Below are 20,903 nucleotides of genomic sequence, written 5' to 3' on the forward strand. Positions count from 1 at the left end.
AAGTCATTCCTAACAGCATCTCAAGAAACGGATTTTGGGAAACAGACAAGACTGCAAGGGAAAAGCAGGGAAATAAACTTTTTTTTGCCTGGGCAGCCGTGTTCAGTCACTGAAAACCAACTTCAAAGATCCTGAGGCTAGGAACCTCGGTTTACAATGAGTCTATCAAAAATAAAACAAAACACCAAACCCTCCCATGCTCTGTCTTACTGATCAGGAGTCGTCAGAGCGCTGGGGCCAGTATCTAGGAGACACAGAGCATCCTCCCTCAAGGGCTGCCCAGCCACGCCCTCACCTGCAGCTTAGCCGTCTGCGTCTGTAGCGTGGTGTTGTGCTCCTGCAGGAAGGCACTCTGCTTCTGCAGCGTCAGGATCTGACTGCTGAAGGCCGTGTTCTGGGTCTCCAAGTGCTGCAGCTGTTCCTTGAGCAGCTGCTTCTCAGCCTGCAGAGCAGCGTTCTGGGGAAGCGGGAAGCATGAGACCAATCAGACACCGGCTCCGTACCTGCTAACCAGCCGCAGGGACGGCTGGTTAGCAGGTACAGAGTTGTTAGGAACCCTCTGGGGGCCAAAGCCAAAATCCACCGGATGAGAGAAGTAACATCTTCCCTCTTGGAAGGACAACAGAATTGGAAAAAAATTTCTGTGTACGTGCTTTCACAATAGAAGTGAATACACATGATGGAGAGACTGCAGAGAACCTGAGCATGTGAGTGTGAGGCAAGGGCGAGCTGGAGCCAAAGCTGCTTCATCCTTTCTGTCTTTCGTGCTCTTCTCTGTTTTCTGTTGACCACCCCGAGAATGCGTGTCTGTGAACTTCTCGCACAGAACAGGGAGCCAGAGCCAGCCCTAAAGCCTCACCCCACTCGGGTGACAGCGGGTAGAAGAAGGCGGTTCATGCTCCATGAGACCGATACAGGCCGAGCAAGATACGCCACCGACTGGGCCCGGACGCGTGGGGTGTGGTCTTGCGCTCTCCCTGACCAGCATGGGGCTTAGGGTCAAGTCTCTTAAACTCCGTCTCACCTTTCTCATCTGTCAAAGGAAAATCATCACTATCTACTTCATAAGGCTGTTGGGAGACGTCAAACAAGATCAGGGGTTTAGACATGCGTGGACAGACTTGCTCTGTAAAGGGCCAGACGGCAAATATTATTTGGGGGTTTGCCGGCCATAGGGTCTCTACCTCAACCAATGACCCCTGCCGTCGCCGTGGGAAGGCAGCCCCACACGATATGTAAGCAAAGGGTGTGTCTGTGGGCCAATAAAACCTTATTTATGAAAACGGGGTGCGGACCGTGGTCTGTCAACCCCTGGAAGAGCACCGAAACACAGAACACTGCGGAAACAGTGCTGGTGGAGATGCCCCAGACCCAGCGCAGGAGGCATAGAGCAAGTCCCCGGGGAAAAAGGGGACCTGCCCCATCAGTCAGAAAGGTTGAAGGGACCGCAAGTGGCAAGGAGCAAACGGGACTCGCCAGGAAACTCAAGAAGAGGCCAACGAGACCTGGATAAATCTCAACGGCTTCTGACACCCTGGGTCCTTCCCGGTAATGGGAGTTCCCGCTCCGTCTGCGGGACTGTCGGCGGGACGGCCTCTCCCCACTCACGTTGCGCTCCAGCTCGATGGCCCGGTCCTTCACGCGGAGCAGCTCCATCGTGGCCTCCTTGGGGCTGGGCCCCCAGAGCTCCTTCCCAGGGTGACCCTCGACCAACGGCCCCACAGGGTGTTTGAAAGAGTTCTGCACCTGCTTCCCCTCTTCCTGGCTCTTCCTGAGGATCTCACACTCCTTCTTCAACTGCGGGTGCGGGAACGGGAAAGCAGACTTGGGGCAGGAAGAGGCCGGGCTCGGGGCCCTGCACCAAACCCATCCCCCTCCGCATGCCTGACCCCTCACCCGGCACTGGACCCGCCAGACTCCTGCCTTTGCTCTTGGGGGGAGGGCACAGGACCTCCGTCCTGCATGTTGCCCCCTCCCTGCAGAGGTGACTGCCGGACAGCAGCTGGGACCCAGTCCCGACTTTATAGCCACGTGAGCGCGGCCAGTCTTCTCCCTCCCCTGAGCCTCAGGGGTCCACTCCATCGACACTTGCTCCAGAGCATGGGCATCCAGGCCACCCCTCTGCTACCCAGGTGAGGGGCTGGGAAAGGTGAGGCAGGGACCTCACAGCCAGGACCCACGGCCTGACCCTAAGGGGGCTGCTCTTACCACCTGGAGCTCGTTCTGTAGGTGGTGATTCAGGCTGGCTTTCTCTTCCATCTGTGCTTCTAAGAACACAATCTTTTCTTCTTTCCTGGCTAGTGCTGTTTTGAATGCTGATTCATTTATGCTCTCCAAAATCTTGTATTTCCTGAAAAATACAAATATACAGTAGTATTCATCTGCCTCTTCTACCCACAAGCTCCCAGTCTCCGAGCTGCCAACACATCCCTCCTCCACTAAGCTGGTTTCTGCAGCACGCTGCAAGATTTGGCCCAGAAGAACTGCAGGAGTCAAAAACCATCACCCAGAGCTGTTCCCCAGGCTGTTGGCATAGATATGTCTGGGACACCGTCAATGAAACATCACGGCTATGGTTTTCCAGGCGCCGTTTCCTGTATCGTTATGGCCATTTTACAGATGGGGAAACAGAGTCTCAGAAAGGTTAAGGAATGCATCCAAGACCACAGTGCTGGGTAAGCGGTAAACCTGCGTGGCCTTTTCATCACACCTAAAGGACATCACGTTGGTTAGAAGTCCAACTGAAGTCCAAGATGTTGGATTTCCTTGAAACGCGAGATAACTGCAGTGCTGGCAAAGGCAGCAAGAGTTAAAATTGTAAAAAAAATTAAAGGGCTGGTGGCGGGAGAGGGGAACGAACAGGTGGAACACAGATGACTTTTAGGGCAGCGAAAACACTCTGTATGATGCTATAGGGGTGGATACAGATTATCATACGTTTTTTGCCAAAATCCACAGAACATGCAACACCGAGAATGACCCCAATGTCGACCGTGGACTCTGGGTGATGATGAGGTGTTGGTGTAGGTTCACCGAGCGTAAATGCATGCACCATTCTGGTGGGGGGTGTGTTGATGGTGGGGGAGGGTACACATCACGGGGCAGGGGGTCTACGGGAAATCTCTGCACCTTCTCCTCACTCTCATTGTGAAGTTAAAACTGCTCGAAAAAAGCCTAACTAGAAAAAAGTTAAGAAGCCTTTTCTGGACAAAAGAATCTCCTTCCACTCCTGCTTGGGAAGGTCCAGGAAGGAGGCCCGAGATATAAAGCACCACGTGACAACAGGCCCTCGGGTGTGAAAAGTAAACTGAGCTCCGGGGGGGGGGCGGGTGGGGGGGGGGCTGGGACGTGGAGCCCGCAGCCACCCAGGGAGGGGTCCTCACGTGTCACCGTCACTGCTGTCATCCTGCAGCAGCAGCTCCTTGTGGAGGCCGAGCTTCTCCAGTTCCTGGCTCAGCTTGTCCAGCTCACTGCTCAGCTGCTGGCTCTTCAGCTTCTCCTGCACCAGGTCCTGTGGGGACAGTGAGGACGAGCGTGGGAAAGGAGCCCAGCAGAAACGGCAGGAGGGCCTGACGCAGGCCGGTCTCAGGGCTGAGCCACCACCCTCTCGAGCCGTGGCCAGCTCGGGTGTCTCGAGGGCCAAGCAGGCGGTTCTGTGGGGACGGTGAACCTCAGGGATGCCTCCAAAGGGAATGGATGAACACACCTTCCCAGCCCCCGGAGTTCAAGACACCAGACCACGTGGCAGCGTGTCCAGGAAGGGTTGAACGTGCTCCAAACACATCTAGACAGGTGTCTGAAATATCACTTATGGTGCCCTTTGAGGAGCGGGTTTGAATTCTGTGAACGTGATTGCCTTTTCCGTGGAGTAAAGGATCAATAACTATTTAGTTAGCTCATTGCAGAGAACTCAGAACAAAGTATAAAGAGGAGAAGGATTTTACTTTAAACACTGGTTTTGATTTACTTTCCGAAAGTGGATGTTGACCTCATTTAGGAGTTCACTTACCCTAGTCCACACCTCTGTAGCTCTCCAGGTAGTTATACCGTTTTTTGCCCAGCGTCACAGCTACGTGCACACACGAGGACCCCCCCTACCACACACACCCCAAGGCCTGGAACGGCAGTGTGACGGAGGGTGGTGCTTGCCAAACATCCCAGGGTCGCTCCCTGGCTGCAGCGTGGAAGGGCCAGTGTGTGATCTTCCAGCTGCCTCTCCCCTGCCTTGGGAACTGCCCGAACCCCACGTTGAGATGGTGGAGCCGTGAGATCAAAGCCGCCTGGGATGCTGAGCCCCAGCAAAGAGGACAGGCTCTCCAGAGAGTCACCTGGACTCTTGTGAAAGAGAAACCAGCCTTGGATGTGATAAGCCCTGCGATTCTGGGGTAATTCGTTACTGCAGCATAACCTAACCTACGCTTACGGAGGCAGGGGCTACGGCTCAGGTTGGTGTCTTGCATCTCTCCCCAAAAGCGTACCGATCTGCCTGCACTGACAGTCAGTGATCTTTTTTTAATGTGGAGACCTCTCCGTGGTCACCAAGTCTATTTCTTTTTCTTCCTCGGCACACAGCTGGAACACAGTTCCCAAGCTCTCTGGCAGTCAGGTGCGGTTGTGAGACCATGTTCTGCCCCATGAAGTGTGGTCCTTCTCTTCTTCATCTACCTGCTGCAGGTAGAGGAGCCAGAAGAGGGCTCCACTGTGGGACAGCCGGGCCACATTATGGAGGGTACCAGGTGTCTGTGAACAGTCACATGGAACTTCCACACGTGTGGACACTCGGCTTCGGTGATGGGCCACTCAGACGCTGGAGTCGTTTACTAGAGCAGTGACTCACCCTAAGTCGCTGCAGGAAAGCCCGGGTGAGCCGTGCAAAAACTACCAGGGAAAAGTAAGACACACATTTACCAAGAAACTGTAAAACAGTCGTACCCTTTCATCCTGTAATTGCACTTCTAGGCATATATCCTAAGAAAATAAATACATTCGCGAAGGTGCATGTGTACAAGGATGTCCAGTGTTTTTCTAAAATTAATTAATTTATTTATTTTTGGCTGTGTCGGGTCTTCATTGCTGCACGCGGGCTTTCTCTAGTTGCGGTGAGCAGGGGCTACTCTTCTTTGCGGTGCGCGAGCTCCTCATTGCGGTGGCTTCTCCTGCCGTGGAGCACGGGCTCTAGGCACGTGGGCTCAGCAGTTGTGGCGCACGGGCCCAGCCGCTCCGTGGCATGTGGGATCTTCCCGGACCAGGGCTAGAACCTATGTCCCCTGCATTGGCAGGCGGATTCTTAACCACTGCGCCACCAGTGTTATTTAAAATCGTGGGAAAAATCAGAAACAATCTAAATGTCCAGAAAGCAATCACAGTAAGTCCATAAAATCAATACCTCACTGCCATTAGAAATCATGGCTTGAAACCTATTTAATGTAATGAGAAAAAGTATAGTAATAGAGAGAAACAGAACAGGTCTAGGATGGAGAAGGTAGGGTATCAAGTGTGTGTATACACAAACGCACAAGGAGAAAGAAGAAATAAAATATGCTGGACGGGCTTCCCTGGTGGCGCAGTGGTTGAGTCTGCCTGCCGATGCAGGGGACACGGGTTTGTGCCCCGGTCCGGGAAGATCCCACATGCCGTGGAGCGGCTGGGCCCGTGAGCCATGGCCGCTGAGCCTGCGTGTCCGGAGCCCGTGCTCCGCAACGGGAGAGGCCACAGCAGGGAGAGGCCACGGCAGGGAGAGGCCTGCGTACCGCAAAAAAAAAAAAAAAAAAAAAGCAAAGCTGGACTATTAGCCCTGGTTATCTCTGGGCCGTAAGATCATAACAGGTGATTTCCACTTCTTTATACTTTTGGGCCTCATTCTGTTTAGAAGCAGGGGACAAATGCCAGAGGCCTCTCCCTGTCTCACCTCTATTGCAGAAGCACCCGCCAGGCAGCACGGTGACCCTGCCCACCCCCCACCGAAGGGGCCGCCCGCCCCCGCCCCCGCCTCACCTCCCTCAGGGTGGTCAGCGTCCTCGTGTGCATGGTGACCTGCTTGGTGAGGTCCCTGTTGTCCTTCTCCAGCTCCTTCAGCTTGCCGGCCGCATCCCGGCAGCGGGCCAGCTCCTTGTCCAGTGCGCGGCTCTCCCTCTCGGCAGCGGACAGCTTGGCGGAGCTGTCGTCCAGGACGGCGTCCTTGAGCTCCACCTGCTGCCACAGACGCCGGGCCTCCTTCTCCAGCAGCTTCTTGTCTTTCTCCAGCTGGGCCACCTCCTGCTCCAGCGCCTTCCGGTCCTGGCCGGCCCGCTCCAGCTGCCTGTTGGCGAGCCGGAGGGCCTCCAGGTCGCGCTGCAGGGCCTGGTTCTCGGCCTCCAGCTGCCCCAGCTCCCGCTCCAGGGCCTGAGCCTTCTGGCCGCCGCTGTCCAGGCTCTGCTGCAGCCGCAGGTTCTCGGCGCTCAGGCTCTGGTAGCTGAGCTCCAGGCGCTCCGACTTCTTGCCCAGCGCCTTCAGCAGCTCCACGCTCGTCCTCAGCTCCTGCTTCTCCCGCTCCAGCTCCTGCTTCTCCCGCTCCATCTGGGCCACCTTGGCGCCCGTGAAGCGCATGGCCTCCACCATCCTGCGCAGCTCCAGGTTCTCCTTGTCCAGCTGCCTGTTGTCCAGCTCCAGGCCGGCCAGCTGCACCTGCACGTTCTGCAGGGCGTCCAGGGACTTGCGCAGCTGCCGGTTCTCCAGCACCAGCCCGCGGCTCTCGCGCTCCACGGCGTCCGCCCGCTCGCCCGCCGCCTGCAGGGAGCTCACCCTCTGCGCCAGCCTCCCCTTCTCCTCCTCCAACCGCCGCAGCTCCTGCTGCAGCTCCTCCGCACGCCCCGCCTTCTCCTGCGCCCGCTCCAGCTCCAGCCTGCTCAGCCGGCTGCTGGCCTCCGTCACCGTCCCCTGCGGGGCTTTGCTCTCCTGCTCGATGTCCTTCGCGCGGGCCTCGCTGCTGACCTGCGACCTCTCCCGCAGCGTCCACACTGTCTGGTTGAGATGGTCCTTTTCTTGTTCAAGGTCCCTGATCTGCGGGAAGACACGACGGGAGCGACAGCGGCTGCTGCACAAACGTATTTTGGTGAGTTGGGGCTAAAGTCTGATTTAATCTGGGGGACTAAAGCATAGGCCCTGAAAGACCATCCCATCATGTACCCAAAAAACATCCTAACGGTCCTACTGTATAGCACAGGGAACTATATCCAATAACTTGTAATCATCTATAATGGAAAAGAATCTGAAAAAAGAGCGCGCACACACACGCGCGCGCACACACACACCCTCCCCCCCCACCGAGTTGCTTTGCTGTACACCAGAACTGAACTATACTTCAATGAAAAAAAAAAAAAGTAGTCCTAACGTTCCCAGGGGTTAATATGGACACAAGGTGAAGAGCATGGAGACCCCCACGGAGACAGCACGGCGGCCAGGATGATTCAGAAACATAAACCCCATCTCTCTCCCTCTCACGTAAAACAACGATAGGGATTCCCTTGGTACGTTTATTGTGGCCGCCACCTCTGTGGGCTCCCCTTACGCCTCTCCCCTCCTGCAGCCCCTGCACAGGATCCTCCCTCTGCCCTGGACACCCCACCCCCACCCCAGGGGTCTTCAGCATCACTGGCTCCTCCTCCTTCTCCAGGGCTCGGCGTGAGCAGCTCCTCAGGACAGCCTTGCACCAGGGCTCCTCAGCACCTGCATCCAGCAGGGTTCTCTGCGTTATTCCCTCAAGAGCACACGTCTGAAACCGCCTTGACTGTCGCCTGTCCTGCCCTCTATGTAAGCCACATCTGGGCAGAAGCCCTGTCTTTTCACCAAACGTGGCACCATCCCATTCCCCCCATTTCTGCTCTACAGCAGAGGCTGAAATACTCAAATACTGGATACCCCAGGCTCCGTCGCAGGTAGCGGTGGTCACGTGTTGGGTGTGGCCAATAAGACGTCACAGAAGGTCCCGGGAGGGTTTCCCTCTGCCCCTTGCCCTCCACCTTCTTCTTCCCGTTCCCTGAGGGTGTGTGGCAGCCACTGCTAAGACTGGCAGAGGGAGGAGAGGCCTGGCCCCTGCACGGCATCACAGAGCCTTTGCACCAGCACTGGACTGCCTCCTATCCGGGACTTCTTGTGGCGTGAGGCTAACAAACCTCAGGTGCTCAGCGTGACGCTGTGGACGTGTGGAGCTGGATCATTCTTTGTCACGCGGGGCTGGTCCTGTGTGTTGCAGGACATTTAGCTGCATCCCTGGCCTCCACCCACCACATGCCAAGAGCATCTCCTCTCTCCTCCCCAAGTCATGACAATCAAAATCGTCTTCAGGTACCGCCAATGTCCCCTGCAGGGCAAACGTGCCCCCCACAGCTGATTGAGAGTTGCTGGCTTGAGCTGCAGCGAGGCTTGGTACCTGGTAATACACATTTTCCCAATGGATTCCCAGGAAATGGCTAAATCCTGGACTCTCCCTCCTGCAGGCAGGGGTTCCAGGAGAGGCATCTGTTCCCGGGGTGCCTACCTGCCGGGCTCTGTCAGCCTTCAAGGTCTCCATGTCACTCTGCAGCTGTTCTTTCTCTTTGATCAGCTCCTCACTCAGGGTCTCCAAATCCTGGTTACTCTGCTTCTCCCTCTCCAGCTGGGTCTGTAACTTCTCCATCTGCAGACCCAAAAGACCCAGCCGGGCAACAGTTGGCTTCACGAAGTGAACTACGTATTTTTGTTGTTGCCGTTTTGTTTTGTTTTTTTTGTGGTACGCGGGCCTCTCACTGTCGTGGCCTCTCCCGTTGTGGAGCACAGGCTCCGGACACGCAGGGTCAGCGGCCATGGCTCACGGGCCCAGCCGCTCCGCGGCATGTGGGATCTTCCTGGACCGGGGCACGAACCCGTGTCCCCTGCATCGGTAGGCGGACTCTTGACCGCCGTGCCACCAGGGAAGCCCGTGAACTACGTTTTAAAACAAATCCAAAACTCAACAGCCCCACGGAACACTTTAACGGGCCTTTTCTCAGGGGAAAGTGTCCAGGCGTTGCTCTGAAGGGACCCCCCCTGCCCCCTCGACCCTCAGCTCCTAACCCACGACTTGCATCTCCAGCTCACGGGCACCACCAGTCAGCCTCCTCCCAGTCCACCTCTCCTCACCCTCACTGCCATCTGCCCAAGTGCCTCCGGGCTCCCTGCTCCCATCTCAGGCCTTGTCCGCTTTCCCAAGGGTCAGACCACACGCCCGGGGCCACCACCACTGGATGTCCTACGGGCTTCACTTGGTGACACTCCTATTCGCCCAGCTGCTCAGAGTGGTCTTCTGCTATGTCCCTCCTTCCTCTTTCACCCTCCAGTAACTCTGTCCCCAAGTCCTGCCCTCTCTACCCAAGCCGCTCTACCGCCACTGCCTGGCTAGGGCCGGGCCACCTTCCCTCTGGCCTGGACAACCATCCAATCACCTCCCTGACACCGAGCTCTCCTGCTGGGGTCACCCCGCCCGACCTTCCTAAAACATGAACTAGCTACTTCATCGCGTCTAACACCTGGATCAGGTGGCAAATCCTGATCCTCACTCAGTAGGTCCAGGGCAGGGCCTGAGATTGGGCTCCTAGGCGATGCCCGTGCTGGTGTCTGCACCGCGAGGGCTTCAAGGCTGCTGGTCCCCTTCCCGCCAACGCCAAAGCCCTCAGCGTGGGGGACTGGAGTCGGGAAAGAGGCATATGGCTCTGGTGTCACAGGGACAGAGTTCAGAGTCCAGTCCCTCCCTACTAATGACGTCACCACGAGCAAGTTTCTGTAACTGACGCAGGACCAGCGGCGAGCATCCCTGAGAGCTTCTGTCACTGTGCCGTGCTCGGCAAGCGCCCAGCAGGCGGCGGGTGCAGCAGTGTTCGCTGCCCCTCCCCCACGAGAGCTCTGGGCGCGGCCACCCACAGAGCTCCTGACTAGCCGGTCTGCATTTTGACATGGTCCTAAATGATCCTCATGTGCTGGTTCGGGATGGCTGTTCTGAAAACATAGATTGCAAAGACCAGATGGTTCTCGAAGCTTTGAAAAGATCTTGGACCTCGGGCCACGACCCTGAGATGCCCAACGACCCCCGTGAGCAGCAGGTCTGAGCCTGCTGCAGTTCAGCCCATCTGGGCCGGGGCCTTGCGCAGAGAGGTTTCCAAAGCTCCCGGCAGGATCGCTGCTCTAAAGCAGACTCTGCGTACTTGTCCTTGGGTGAGGGGCACCCTGCCTTCCTGGCTCACAGATCTGGGAGCTCTCAAACCCTCACAGGAGGAAGCAGCAGGCAAGCTTCTTCCCCTACCGGCGGGGAGAGCTGGGCCGAGCTCATACTCCTACTGTCATGTTACGTTGTCAGCACCTCAACCCCCCTGCCCCAACCCGGGGACCCCAGGACTGGGGAGCCCCTCCCAGCTGGGGTCGACAGGAAAACACGCTATGACACGGCAAACATCTGAGTGGTTCTCAAAAGCAGGAACGTATTTCTAATCCTTCCTTATCTCTGCCCCACTTCCCGGCACAGGGCCTGGGACTCGGCAGGGCACCAGGGATCACCTCCCATGGCAGAGCCTACATCTGAGACGACGGCCTTGGGGACTAAAGGCAACGAGCAGCTGCTATTATTAACCAAGTACTCAGGAGGACACTGGGCCCAGAGGGGCTCAGCGACTGGCTTGAGGCCTCGAGGACGGGTCAGAGCCGGGACCCACCCCCCGTGGCCGACCCCCCAGTCCTCACTCACAGTCAGGGGGGCCTGCTGGCTTTTACCCCCAACCTTACTGTTAACAGCCTATCCCTGCCGCCCCTTCTCTCCCAGAGGAAGGAACATTATTCCAACCTTTGCATTTCTCGTTGCTGTTGCTTCTGGTCTAAAGATGCGATCTCCCCGGGTCCCACACCCACGCCATCTCTCTCCTTTTCTGGTTCTTTTTGCCATGGAACCAGAGCCCATCCCCGAAGGACCCCGGTGCCCCTGGGGTGAACTTGCTGGGCTGAGATGTGGGCTGGCTGCAGGCCTTCCAGCCCTGAGAGGTTTCCTGTCCTTCCTCCTGAAGCTCCTGGCTTGGGCTGCAGGTGCCACTCCGGGTCCCAGAGCACGTGGGTGCCGGGGGCCTGCCTCTCAGCCCCAGGCTGTTCTTCCCTTCTAGCAACAGGCCCCCACAGGGCTGCCCGCTTCCCCTGAAAATAAGGGTTCTTAACTTCTTGGCTTAAGGAATAAACTCGTAGGACATCAACGCAGATTCACCGTCGCAGGAAGGAGGCAGCTTCTCTAAGGTCCATGGAAGTTTTGCGGGTTAGAGGGGAGGATATTAACTTCAGGGAACTAGGGTTTCCACAGACTTTTCAGACCTAAGCAAGCTCGCAGCCTGGGCTATGCTTGGGGTGTGCTAAGAGCCAGGCTGGCACCAGCGGGACCTGGGGGTTCACTGATTGACTGAGGAGTGTCAGCTGGGCCCCGGACAGGCCACGTGGGGAGGTGCCGAGGAGGGTGGGATGGCTGAGGCTGGAGGAAGGAAAGGGGGGTGAACTGAGCTGGATTAGGGTCCAGTGAGCCCTCCAGCTGGGGCTGAGGCGTCCACCCATCCAATGGTCGGGGGCGCCGTCAGTGCTGGGCTCTGGGGGGAACCATGCCTGCTGGGCCAGGACAGGTTTGGTCAGGCCGCGGGCAGACTGAGCAGGTTGGGGAGAGGCGCTCTGGCGGGCGGAGGGCCGCCTCCCAGGGATCCCGGCACCAGACACAGGACGGGCCTGGGAACTGTGGCACCTCCCTCCTGCTGGGGAGTCTATGCCAAGACATGCCTCCTAAGGACCGTGGCAGGAGAGGGCTGGTGTCCCACCAGGGAAGTGACCCCGAGAGGAAGCAGGAGGGTGGGGCCCGAGAGACAGGGGGCTGAGGAGTAATGCCGGGCAGGCAGCCCCCACTGCCATCCTGTTTGTGCAGAGGAGGGGCCAGAGTGAACCACGAGGGCGGGGAAAAGCGTGAGGGGTCATCTCAGAGGGCTGCTGGGAGCTGGGCCAGCGCTATTACATTGCGGGCTTTCTGCAGCAGACCCGTGAGGACCCACGGAGTCAACGGTTCTCATCTTTCTAAAGGCTGATTCTTTTTTTATCTTGGCCAAGGTTGAACTGCCACTTATAAAGACATTTCCCGTGCTAGGGCCATGTGAATCTAAAAAACCTAAACTGTCTAGCTGCCTTCCCCATGCTGTTCTACACGGAGAGACACGGCATGAGATGGGGTGGGGTTTTCTATTGTCCTACGAAGACAGGACAAAATGCTTGTCGGCTGAAAGGCTGCATGGCACACAATGCTTCAAAGGGACAAGAAGAGCGAGTACTCAAGCCTGGGAGGTCCCATGAGGGGGCTCCAGAGACCAGTTCACAGAAGGAGGGGCTGTCCCAAGCCTCACACAGAGATAAGAGACCAGCACAGCCGGGACCAGCAGAGCCCAGGTCTCTCCCTGCAGCCCGTGCCCCTCCCACGGCCTGTGCAGCAGTGAATGGCACTAGCAGGACTCAGGGCAGGTGGGACACCCGATCGCACCAGGCCTGCACAGCGGTCAGCAAGCAATGGGGCTTGTGTCCTCTTCCTCAGCTGGACTCTGGCAGCTGGTGTGCTTGGAGCCCACGATGCAACTGCGCCAGCACAATGTGGCCTAGGTGTTCTGAGGCCCTCTGACCTGGAGTGACCAAGACTTGGAGGCGATCCCTAGCCTCTCAACGGCCCCTTCCTGCACCTGAGACTGAACCCCCAGTGCAAATGGGGGGGGTCCTCCTAACTGTAGAAGGAAGACTGCTCTGTAAGCCTCTGTCTGTTCTCCCAGATGTCTGGGTTCTCCTGTGCTCCTGGGAAGACCCAGCAGCTGTCCTGAAAGGCAACTACAGTTCAGCCATCTCTTCTTCCCCATCTCATAAACTGAGAGGAAGGAGTGGGCACTGATCCTGTTTTACCACCAGCAGTGCCCTAAAATGCCCATCGACGGCCCCTACTCCCCACACACGCAGGTATGTCTTACGTCACTGCCTCCTCTCCCCTGTGACCCATCCTATGCTTTTTCACAGTCCACTGGTTTCTTTTCACTGAGCCCTTACCGCGTGCCAGACTCCTTACAAACACTAGCTCATGGAGTCCATGCAACATGTATTAGGTGGGAAGCCCACTAACCCCATTTCACAGATGAAGACAAGGAGGCACACAGAGGTCAAGTACTGTCCGAGACATACCCTCAAGGCAGTGCAGGCACAAGCCACGCTGCCTCCTGACTCCTCTCACCTTTGCTCTTGTTCTTCTATTATTGTATAATTAACTGCGGCTGCACTGGCTTCTGCTTTTCTCCCAGCGGTGCATCCTCACTGACATGACTGCCCTGCCTGGCCACCGACTAGTCTCTCTAGGGAGGACCGGGCTGGGGGAGGAGTGTCCACCCGCCTAGGCCGGGTTACCTTCTTGTTGAGCTGGTGATTCTCCTTCTCCAGCTCCCCGCACCTGAGGTTGCTCTCCTCCAGCGCCAGGGACGCGTCCCGCAGCCCCTGGATGGTGCTCTGGAGGCTCTGGTTCTCCTTCTCCAGCTTCAGGATGCGGCTAGAGGCGCACTCGTTCAGCTCAAACACAAACGACTTCCTGGAGGCTGAAGCACAAAGTTGAGTCAGGCCCAGGATCCAGGAGCCTCTGCTTCCGGCCATGAGCTGGGGCCGTCGGGCCCCCATGCCCTAGGTTTGAGGGGCCTGGGAAGGGCTCCCATAGGTTGGCTGGGTGCCCCCCATTGCACATGCTGCCGTCACTGTTACTGCCTCAAAGTCCCTCAGGCAGTTTTGGTCCCTCTGCTGGCTCAGCTGGGCCCAGAGCGTAAGAGGAAAGCAGATTACAGTGAAAAAGCCAATACAAAAGTTAAGACTGTATTAATTGCTGGGACCTGTTTCTTTTTTTTTTTTTTTTGCGGTATGCGGGCCTCTCACTGTTGTGGCCTCCCCCGTTGCGGAGCACAGGCTCCGGATGCGCAGGCCCAGCGGCCATGGCTCACGGGCCCAGCCGCTCCGCGGCATATGGGATCCTCCCAGACCGGGGCACGAACCCGTATCCCCTGCATCGGCAGGCGGACTCTCAACCACTGCGCCACCAGGGAGGCCCTGGGACCTGTTTCTTACCAAGCTGCTAACCAAGCTGACCGACCGCACAACTCAAGGCTCTTAGAGCCTAACAGAGATGGCAAATAGGCGACATTTTCTGTGCCAGCTCTGAGAGTAGTGGAAGTCTGGGTGGCTCAGCAGGAGGGGCACGATAATCGACTAGTTATGTCTGCCACTGGTGGCAGAAGGCTCTGTGGGCACGTATGCCCAGTACCTGCCATCCCTGAATAAGGTCCTTTGGGCAGAGATTTCATTTTGTAATTTCACGATTACATTGACAAAATATGAGATGGTACATGTAAACTGCTTTAAAAATTCTAAGTGCGATGAAAATATAAGCCAAAGATAGAAAAAGAGAGATTATCTACTCTGCTTTCTTTCAAAGAGCTCGAATACAAATGGAGAAGGGGGCCTAGACCTGAGAGTCACGAATCAGAGTTCTTAGCTCCTTCCTGCCACCAGCAGGTGCATGACTTTAGATAAGTCATGGGGCTTTTTCAGGAGGAGAAAGGAACGTGTATGAAAGTCCTTGAAAGAAGTGGTTGGTGTTGTTCCGTCCCCGCCTGTCCCATCAGTGCCACGGACTCAGCTCTGGGAGCCTTATGACACTGCTAAGAGGGCTGCGCCCCGACCTGCTTCTTACTCATCACCCCAGGGGCAGGGGTACATACCGGACGATGGCTTCCATAGTGAGCACATCAAGCTAGAAACAAGTGTGTGTGTTCAGATCCTCTGGGTGATCGCAAGGATTAAAAGGCATGTGCCACCCTCTCTGCGTTCTCATCTTCCACCGAGGATAGCAGTTCAGACCCAACAAGCTTGAACGTCCTCAAGACCCCAAGCAACAAGAGGCAGTGAAGCAGTGGAGGTGGACAGTGTCCGCGGCTCTGACCCAGGCCCAGCGCTGATGCACATAAGCACACACGCTTGCAACATATGAAACTACGCTACAAATGAAACAAACCTCAACTAAAACTCAGCTAATTCTCAGCCTGGGATCACTGGGACAGTACCTTGGCAGCATTCACGAAAAAAGAACGTTTTCTAATCGGGGTGAAATATATTTAACATGAAATTTACCATTTTAAAGTGTACAGTTCTGTGGCATTAGCTATATTCCCACTGTTGTGCGACCATCACCACTCTCCACCTCCAGACTTTTTCATCATCCCAAACTGAAACTCTGTACTCATGGGGACTAACTCCTAAGGTCCTACAAGTTAAACAACAGCATTGACCACAAGCCTCCTTTCTTCTTCCATAAAAGTCAGTGCTTCACCGCATAGCACAGGGAGATCAGCTCGGTGCTTTGTGACCGCCTGGAGGGGTGGGATAGGGAGGGCGGGAGGGAGACGCAAAAGGCAGGGGATATGGGAACATATGTATATGTATAACTGATTAAATTTGTTATAAAGCAAAAAAAAAAAAAAAAAAAAGTCAGTGCTTCAAAGACTTACTATGACACAACAGTTTACTACTGAGTGCTATGCTCATTAGCACCCCCAAGCAGCCAGAGTGATGGGATGTGTTTCATTAAGACCTTGGCAACAAGAACAGCTGTCCCTTATTGTTGGCCACGGGCCAGGCATGGCATCACATTTCACTGTCTCCTCCTGTGAGGCAGCTTCATTACCCCCATTTTGCAGATAAGGAAACTGAGGTCTAAAAGAGGTCACCCAGCTAACCTCCAGTGGAGGAGCCAAGACTTTAAGCCAGGTCTTTCTGAATCAAGAAGGCAGCACACCACCCATGCAGAAGTATATTCAGGCTCTGCCTGCATCAGGCCTTCATTCAAGTCAATGTTCATTAGCTCCCAGCTAAGCACCAGGAGTTGGGAACACCAAGAATAAACCATGCTCACTGACCTGAAAGGGCCCACAAACTATACTGAGTAGTCATCTAAAGGGGGGAGGCTTTCTGACCCCACAGGTCACCCTGGTTTCTAACAGAAATACTCTCATTTGGTCTGGGACGGTCCCAGGAGGCCTGCACCACTTCCCTGCTCCGCCAGGGGGCAGTGGTCCTCCCCGATGGACCGGTACTCCTCCCAGAGCCGGGAATCAGGGTGACCCCACCCTCAGCCCCCCCGCACAGTGTGCGGGCACCGAAGCACAGATACGACTAACTTCCCTCACGGATGAGCAGTTTAATAAGCTGATGTTTTGTTTGGAACTGATGGGACCCCCTCGAAGAGAAGACGTTTCCAGCTACAGTCGACGACCTAGCCATTATTTGGGGGGGTGTTTATCAGAACTGAAAAAGCAGCCCCCAAACCAGCCAAAAGCCCCGCCTCGCTCTCTCCAGCTCTAAGTGAACAATAACTCACACTACCAGGGGCACGTGTGCTATTTCTGAACACAGGAACTGGCTTATTGTTTGCTGGGCGCCGAAGCTTCCTGCTGCGGTGCTGATTGCTGCCCCACCCACTTTCCCCTGGCCGACACCCCATCTGTCTGCGCAGGGGCAGCGGTGCAAGCATAGGAGGGACAAGAAGAGGCCTGGGTCCTGTGAGAAGCAGCCTCTTAGCAGCGCCCACCCAGAGAGACAGAGAACAGACTGCATCTGTCTTGCCCAATTATGCAAATGGATGGAGGAAATAATGCCCAGGGTACATTTCTAGTGGGGATTAGTGACCACTGGGGACGTCTCCTGCCATCCAGAGCTTTCAACCGTCCACAGACAGGCCTATGATGTCCTCCGGTGTCAGCGTGCTGTAATCTGGAAGCTCCTGGGACCGTCCATATGGGAACTGGGAAACCTGGCAACACTTGATTTGTGTTTCGTGTCCTGACATCAAGGCTGCCAGACCCCTCATGTTCTCCTTGGGGAGAAGGGTAATGAAACAGTTCCAAATGGCACTTGAAGGAAATCCTACTTACTTGGGGTGAATGGATGGCCTGACACGGAAGATATAGCGCTGAGGGCTCCGCTCCTTGGCTGAGGAAGCGGCCTCAGCCAGGCTGGCTCCCAGGCGCCGGCCGCTACCTACCGTCGGACAGGTCTGCGTTCTTGGACAGCTGCTCCAGCTCCCAGCCGAGGTGGGCGGATTCGTTCATGCTCTGCTTCTGGGCAATCGCGAGGACCATGTTTTCTTCCAGCAGCTCCTCTATTCGCTTCTTGTCCGTGTCCCGGTCCTAGTGCAGGAAGAAGGACGGAGTGAGAACGTGGCCGGGGGGCTCCTCTGGACAGGCCCCGGCCCCTGTGCATCCACCCTCATTCCCCGAGGATGAACGGACCCCAGGCACCTGCTCACTTCCCTGCACAGAAATGAGTCCAACACAGGGCCCAGCTGTGAGAGTTATAGCCACCGAAAGATACCTTGACTGGCAATGGAGGTGATAAGAGAGCCGAGGTCTCTAACTGAATGCTGCCTGAACAAAGTGACTTACGGCCCAGGGCTTTAGAGCTAGTACCGTGGTGACAGGTGGCTTCGAGGCTCTAGGGCACCTAACGTGCCTTGAGAAGCCTGTAAAGAAACTCACAAATCACAGCCCAGCCCACGCCATAAAAGCCGGCAGAGACCCTTCTTGCAGAAGACACGCACGTTAGCTCATCTGTACAGAAAAGCAACCCAGAAGTACTGTCCTACCCGTCTGTGGGCGTTCAGTGGTGCCCACCCGAGCCCGCTGAGTGGAGCGAGCTACGCTCTGCAGTCAGCGAGTCCCTGTGTCGGCAGTGGCACCAAACCCAGCGACGGAAAAGCCAGAGAGGGGCGCAGCACCAACCCGAAACCTCCCCAATCTGTTTAGACAGATCTGATCGAGACAAGAGTGTGCAATACCAATTCCAGGTCGTGAAGCTTTGATTTCAGCTGCAGGTTCTCTTTCTCCAGCTCGTGCACTTTATCGCCCCGGGCTCGAGCGGCAGTCAGCTGTTCCTCCAGCATGGCCTTGGTTTCAATTAAAATGATATTATCTTCTCTCAGCTCCTGGGCAGCAAAAACAGACATGAGCACCATCAGATAAAGGCACCTCGTTCAGGACGACAGGGCTCTGAGACCAGAGCTCCTCCAGGCCTCTGGACCAAAACAAACAATCCAGGGATAAGGCTGCTGCTGTCAGAGTTTTGTCTCCACTTTTGAGCACCTGCACCTTTTTCACTGGGTCAGGCCAAATGGACTTTCTCGACCGAAGAAAATATTTAAATCCGGAAAGGTAACTTTTCCTATGCCGGCCACAGTGCAAAGGCACGTGACGTCTATAACCTGGTCTAGTCGGACAAGTGGACTCCACTGACAGATCCGGGACCTCGCTGAGCCTCCATTTCCTTAACAAGGAAGGGGTGGGGCTAAGAGTCTGTCCCAGGTTCAAGGACTGAGTCTAGTGCTCTCAATTCAACATTCATTCCACTGATCAGGGTCTTGGGGGAAAAACGGCTATTCAGACAAGCTTTCATTCAATGCACAGCTCGTATTTGAACATTTTACACACATACTCTTGGAAAAACAACAGTTCTCAGCGATGTCCTGGAAACAGGGAGCCTTTAAGACTGTGAACCCCATAAATAAGTCCCTAGGCCTCCTGTGTGCCGGGCACGTGCTGGGTGTAGAATACAATGGCTGTTCCCTTGCAGGGTCCCTCGCAGGCAAGGGGTCCGAGGAACTCTTGGTCCTGTGCATGCAGCCCAGCACACACAAGGGATTCAGATCTTTCACCTCATCTCTGCTCCACACCCCCGCCACCGGTTAAGGGGCTTCTCGGTTTCTCCTCTCCCCAGAGTCCTTCCAGCACCACTCAGCATCTCTGGGGGACTGAGATTCCCCTGAATGCCTTCAGCTGGTGAACACGCACACAGGGGAATGTGTCCATTTCTCCCGGTGGGCAGTGTTGTAAGGCTTGCCCCGCTTTTGGGTTCTAACCGCTGGGAGCTGGGTGGGGAGCTCTGCTTATCCACCACCCATTCAGTCGCCCTGCAAAGGCCGGAATCCAAGATACTTGGTAGAGGGAAAACTGCAAGCCTTCCGGTCAGCGGACATAGGTCTGATCAAAGCCTGGCAGCCATAGAAGGTATAATCGTTGAAATTCTAAATTCCCTGGGCGTCCTCTCTCTGCTGGAGATGACGTCCGCTATGTGGCTGGCCCTGCACTAGGCACTCCCTGTCCCTGCCCCACTCACTTGTCACAATGGCCCTTGGAGGAGGTAGGAACAGTGTCTTCCTACAGAGGAAGAGGCTGATTTGGGTAAACTAAGGAATAAGCCCGAAGTCACAAAGCCAGCAAGGGGTAAAGCTGGGACTCGAACCTGGGCCAGAGAGTTCCAGACCTGGGTTCTCTCCATCGCCCTCAAGCTGCCTGCAACCCATCCTCAAGGGGCTCGTGTGGATAAGAGGCCCAGGCTATCAGTAACAGTGTGAGCCACAGCTGAAACAGAGGGGTTTCAAGCAGGAAAAAGACCTGGTCCCCCCTCTCTGGCCACCGTCCCATCCCCACTGTTCTCACCTGGCATTCCAACAGGTCTACACACCAGCACTCCCGGCCCTGAGCTCCCACAGCACAGGCCACCCCTTCATCCTCATGACCAACTCCTATTCAACCTCCAAAGCCCAGCCTGAGTTGGCCCCTCTGAGAAGTGGTGGCAGATTCTCTCTGTCCCACCTGCCGAGTCGGGTACTTGGGCTCCCAGAGCACCCTGGGTATGCTGTGAGGCAACAGTGAGCTGGCCTGTCCTTCTCCCCCAGACTGTGAACTCCTGGGGGCAGGATATTCCATTTCTCTTGTGGGCCTCACGGAAGTGTTCAATGAACACCTGTCAGCTGAATCATGCCATGAGGGGGAATCACAGGTGGCATGCGAGGTGGGCCTTGAAGGCCTCAGAGATTTCCAACAGGCAGAGACAGACAAGGGTGACCAGGAGCAGAATATAGCACTGGGTAGGAGGACTTCTAACCATCAGTACTGTTCAAAAACATCTCAACATTCCGGTGGTATCAACTTCCACCATATATTAGGCAACAGAAATAACCAGCCTTGCACACCTCACTGCCTCAGCAGTGAGAAGCCAGATCTGCAAGGAAGTGAGCCCAAGCTCCCGCAGCAAGCCCAGGGCTCGGCCCCCAGGGAGAGGCCCGCCTCCTTGCCTCTGGGCAGCTGCCCGAGGCCAGCCCGCCGCTGAGGACCTGACCCCAACTGAATCAGGTGGCTATTTATAAAGGCCTGACCCAGCCCGGCAAACAGCTGAGGGGCCACGTTTAGGAAGTCACAGGCCAGGCCTGACGGCTGGTCCCCAAATGGCTCGAGAGCTGCCCCTGCTCGTCTACGTGATGACCAGGAGCAGTGACTGGGAACGTGGGCCGATGGCTCCGGTCCCCCGCCCGCCACGCGCGCTACCAGCCGTGGCGCCTGAAGCAAACGCATGTCTCTCAACCACCGATCCCTCGTCCTCTGCTGGGCACGAAAACAGGGCTGAGGTGGGGATCAGAGGCGATAACGCACGTGAAGTAGTCCGTGCACGGGGCCTGAGGCCCAGTAAGCAGGTCGGCTGCCGTTATCACCATCTTGTCACGCCCCCGTGAGACACTGTTCAGGGTAGCACCCACTGAGCATCACCAAGCGACAGGCTAACAAAAGCACCGAACTCCAGGAGGTGGGATAGAACCAAAGAAACAATGGGCTCCTGCCCACTGCACCTGGGACCGCAGCACCCAAGCCCCTTGCTAACCTCCGTCTGGTTCCGCTGCAGCCCCTTAAGCTTCACAGAGCACCAGCCTGCTTTTAAATTTCTGATTCGAGGAGCGTGGTGGACTGAACCATAAAGCAAGCATCAGGTCTGACTCCTGCTCTAACTTCTTC

At 56.1% G+C, this 20,903-nt stretch overlaps 1 protein-coding gene across 3 annotated transcripts in view; it reads right to left on the reverse strand.

Annotated features, from left to right (window-relative positions):
* The window catches only part of CCDC88C (coiled-coil domain containing 88C), a 127,341-nt gene that overhangs the window by 31,079 nt on the left and 75,359 nt on the right, over positions 1-20,903 (reverse strand). For all 3 annotated transcript variants that reach the window (XR_014293892.1, XM_082618971.1, XM_082618972.1), the window contains exons 11-19: positions 17,897-18,043; positions 17,105-17,249; positions 13,432-13,616; positions 8,516-8,653; positions 5,995-7,038; positions 3,384-3,511; positions 2,209-2,350; positions 1,609-1,797; positions 296-457 (exon numbers count right to left, since the gene is read on the reverse strand). Coding sequence is in view for 2 of the 3 variants with exons in the window: in XM_082618971.1 (XP_082475097.1) it covers positions 296-457; positions 1,609-1,797; positions 2,209-2,350; positions 3,384-3,511; positions 5,995-7,038; positions 8,516-8,653; positions 13,432-13,616; positions 17,105-17,249; positions 17,897-18,043 (2,280 nt within the window). In the remaining variant the exon portion in view is untranslated. The remainder of the gene's footprint in view (positions 1-295; positions 458-1,608; positions 1,798-2,208; positions 2,351-3,383; positions 3,512-5,994; positions 7,039-8,515; positions 8,654-13,431; positions 13,617-17,104; positions 17,250-17,896; positions 18,044-20,903) is intronic.

This window comes from Mesoplodon mirus (assembly GCF_964341445.2).
Source record: "Mesoplodon mirus genome assembly, chromosome: 4".
Classification (NCBI taxonomy): Eukaryota; Metazoa; Chordata; class Mammalia; order Artiodactyla; family Ziphiidae; genus Mesoplodon; species Mesoplodon mirus.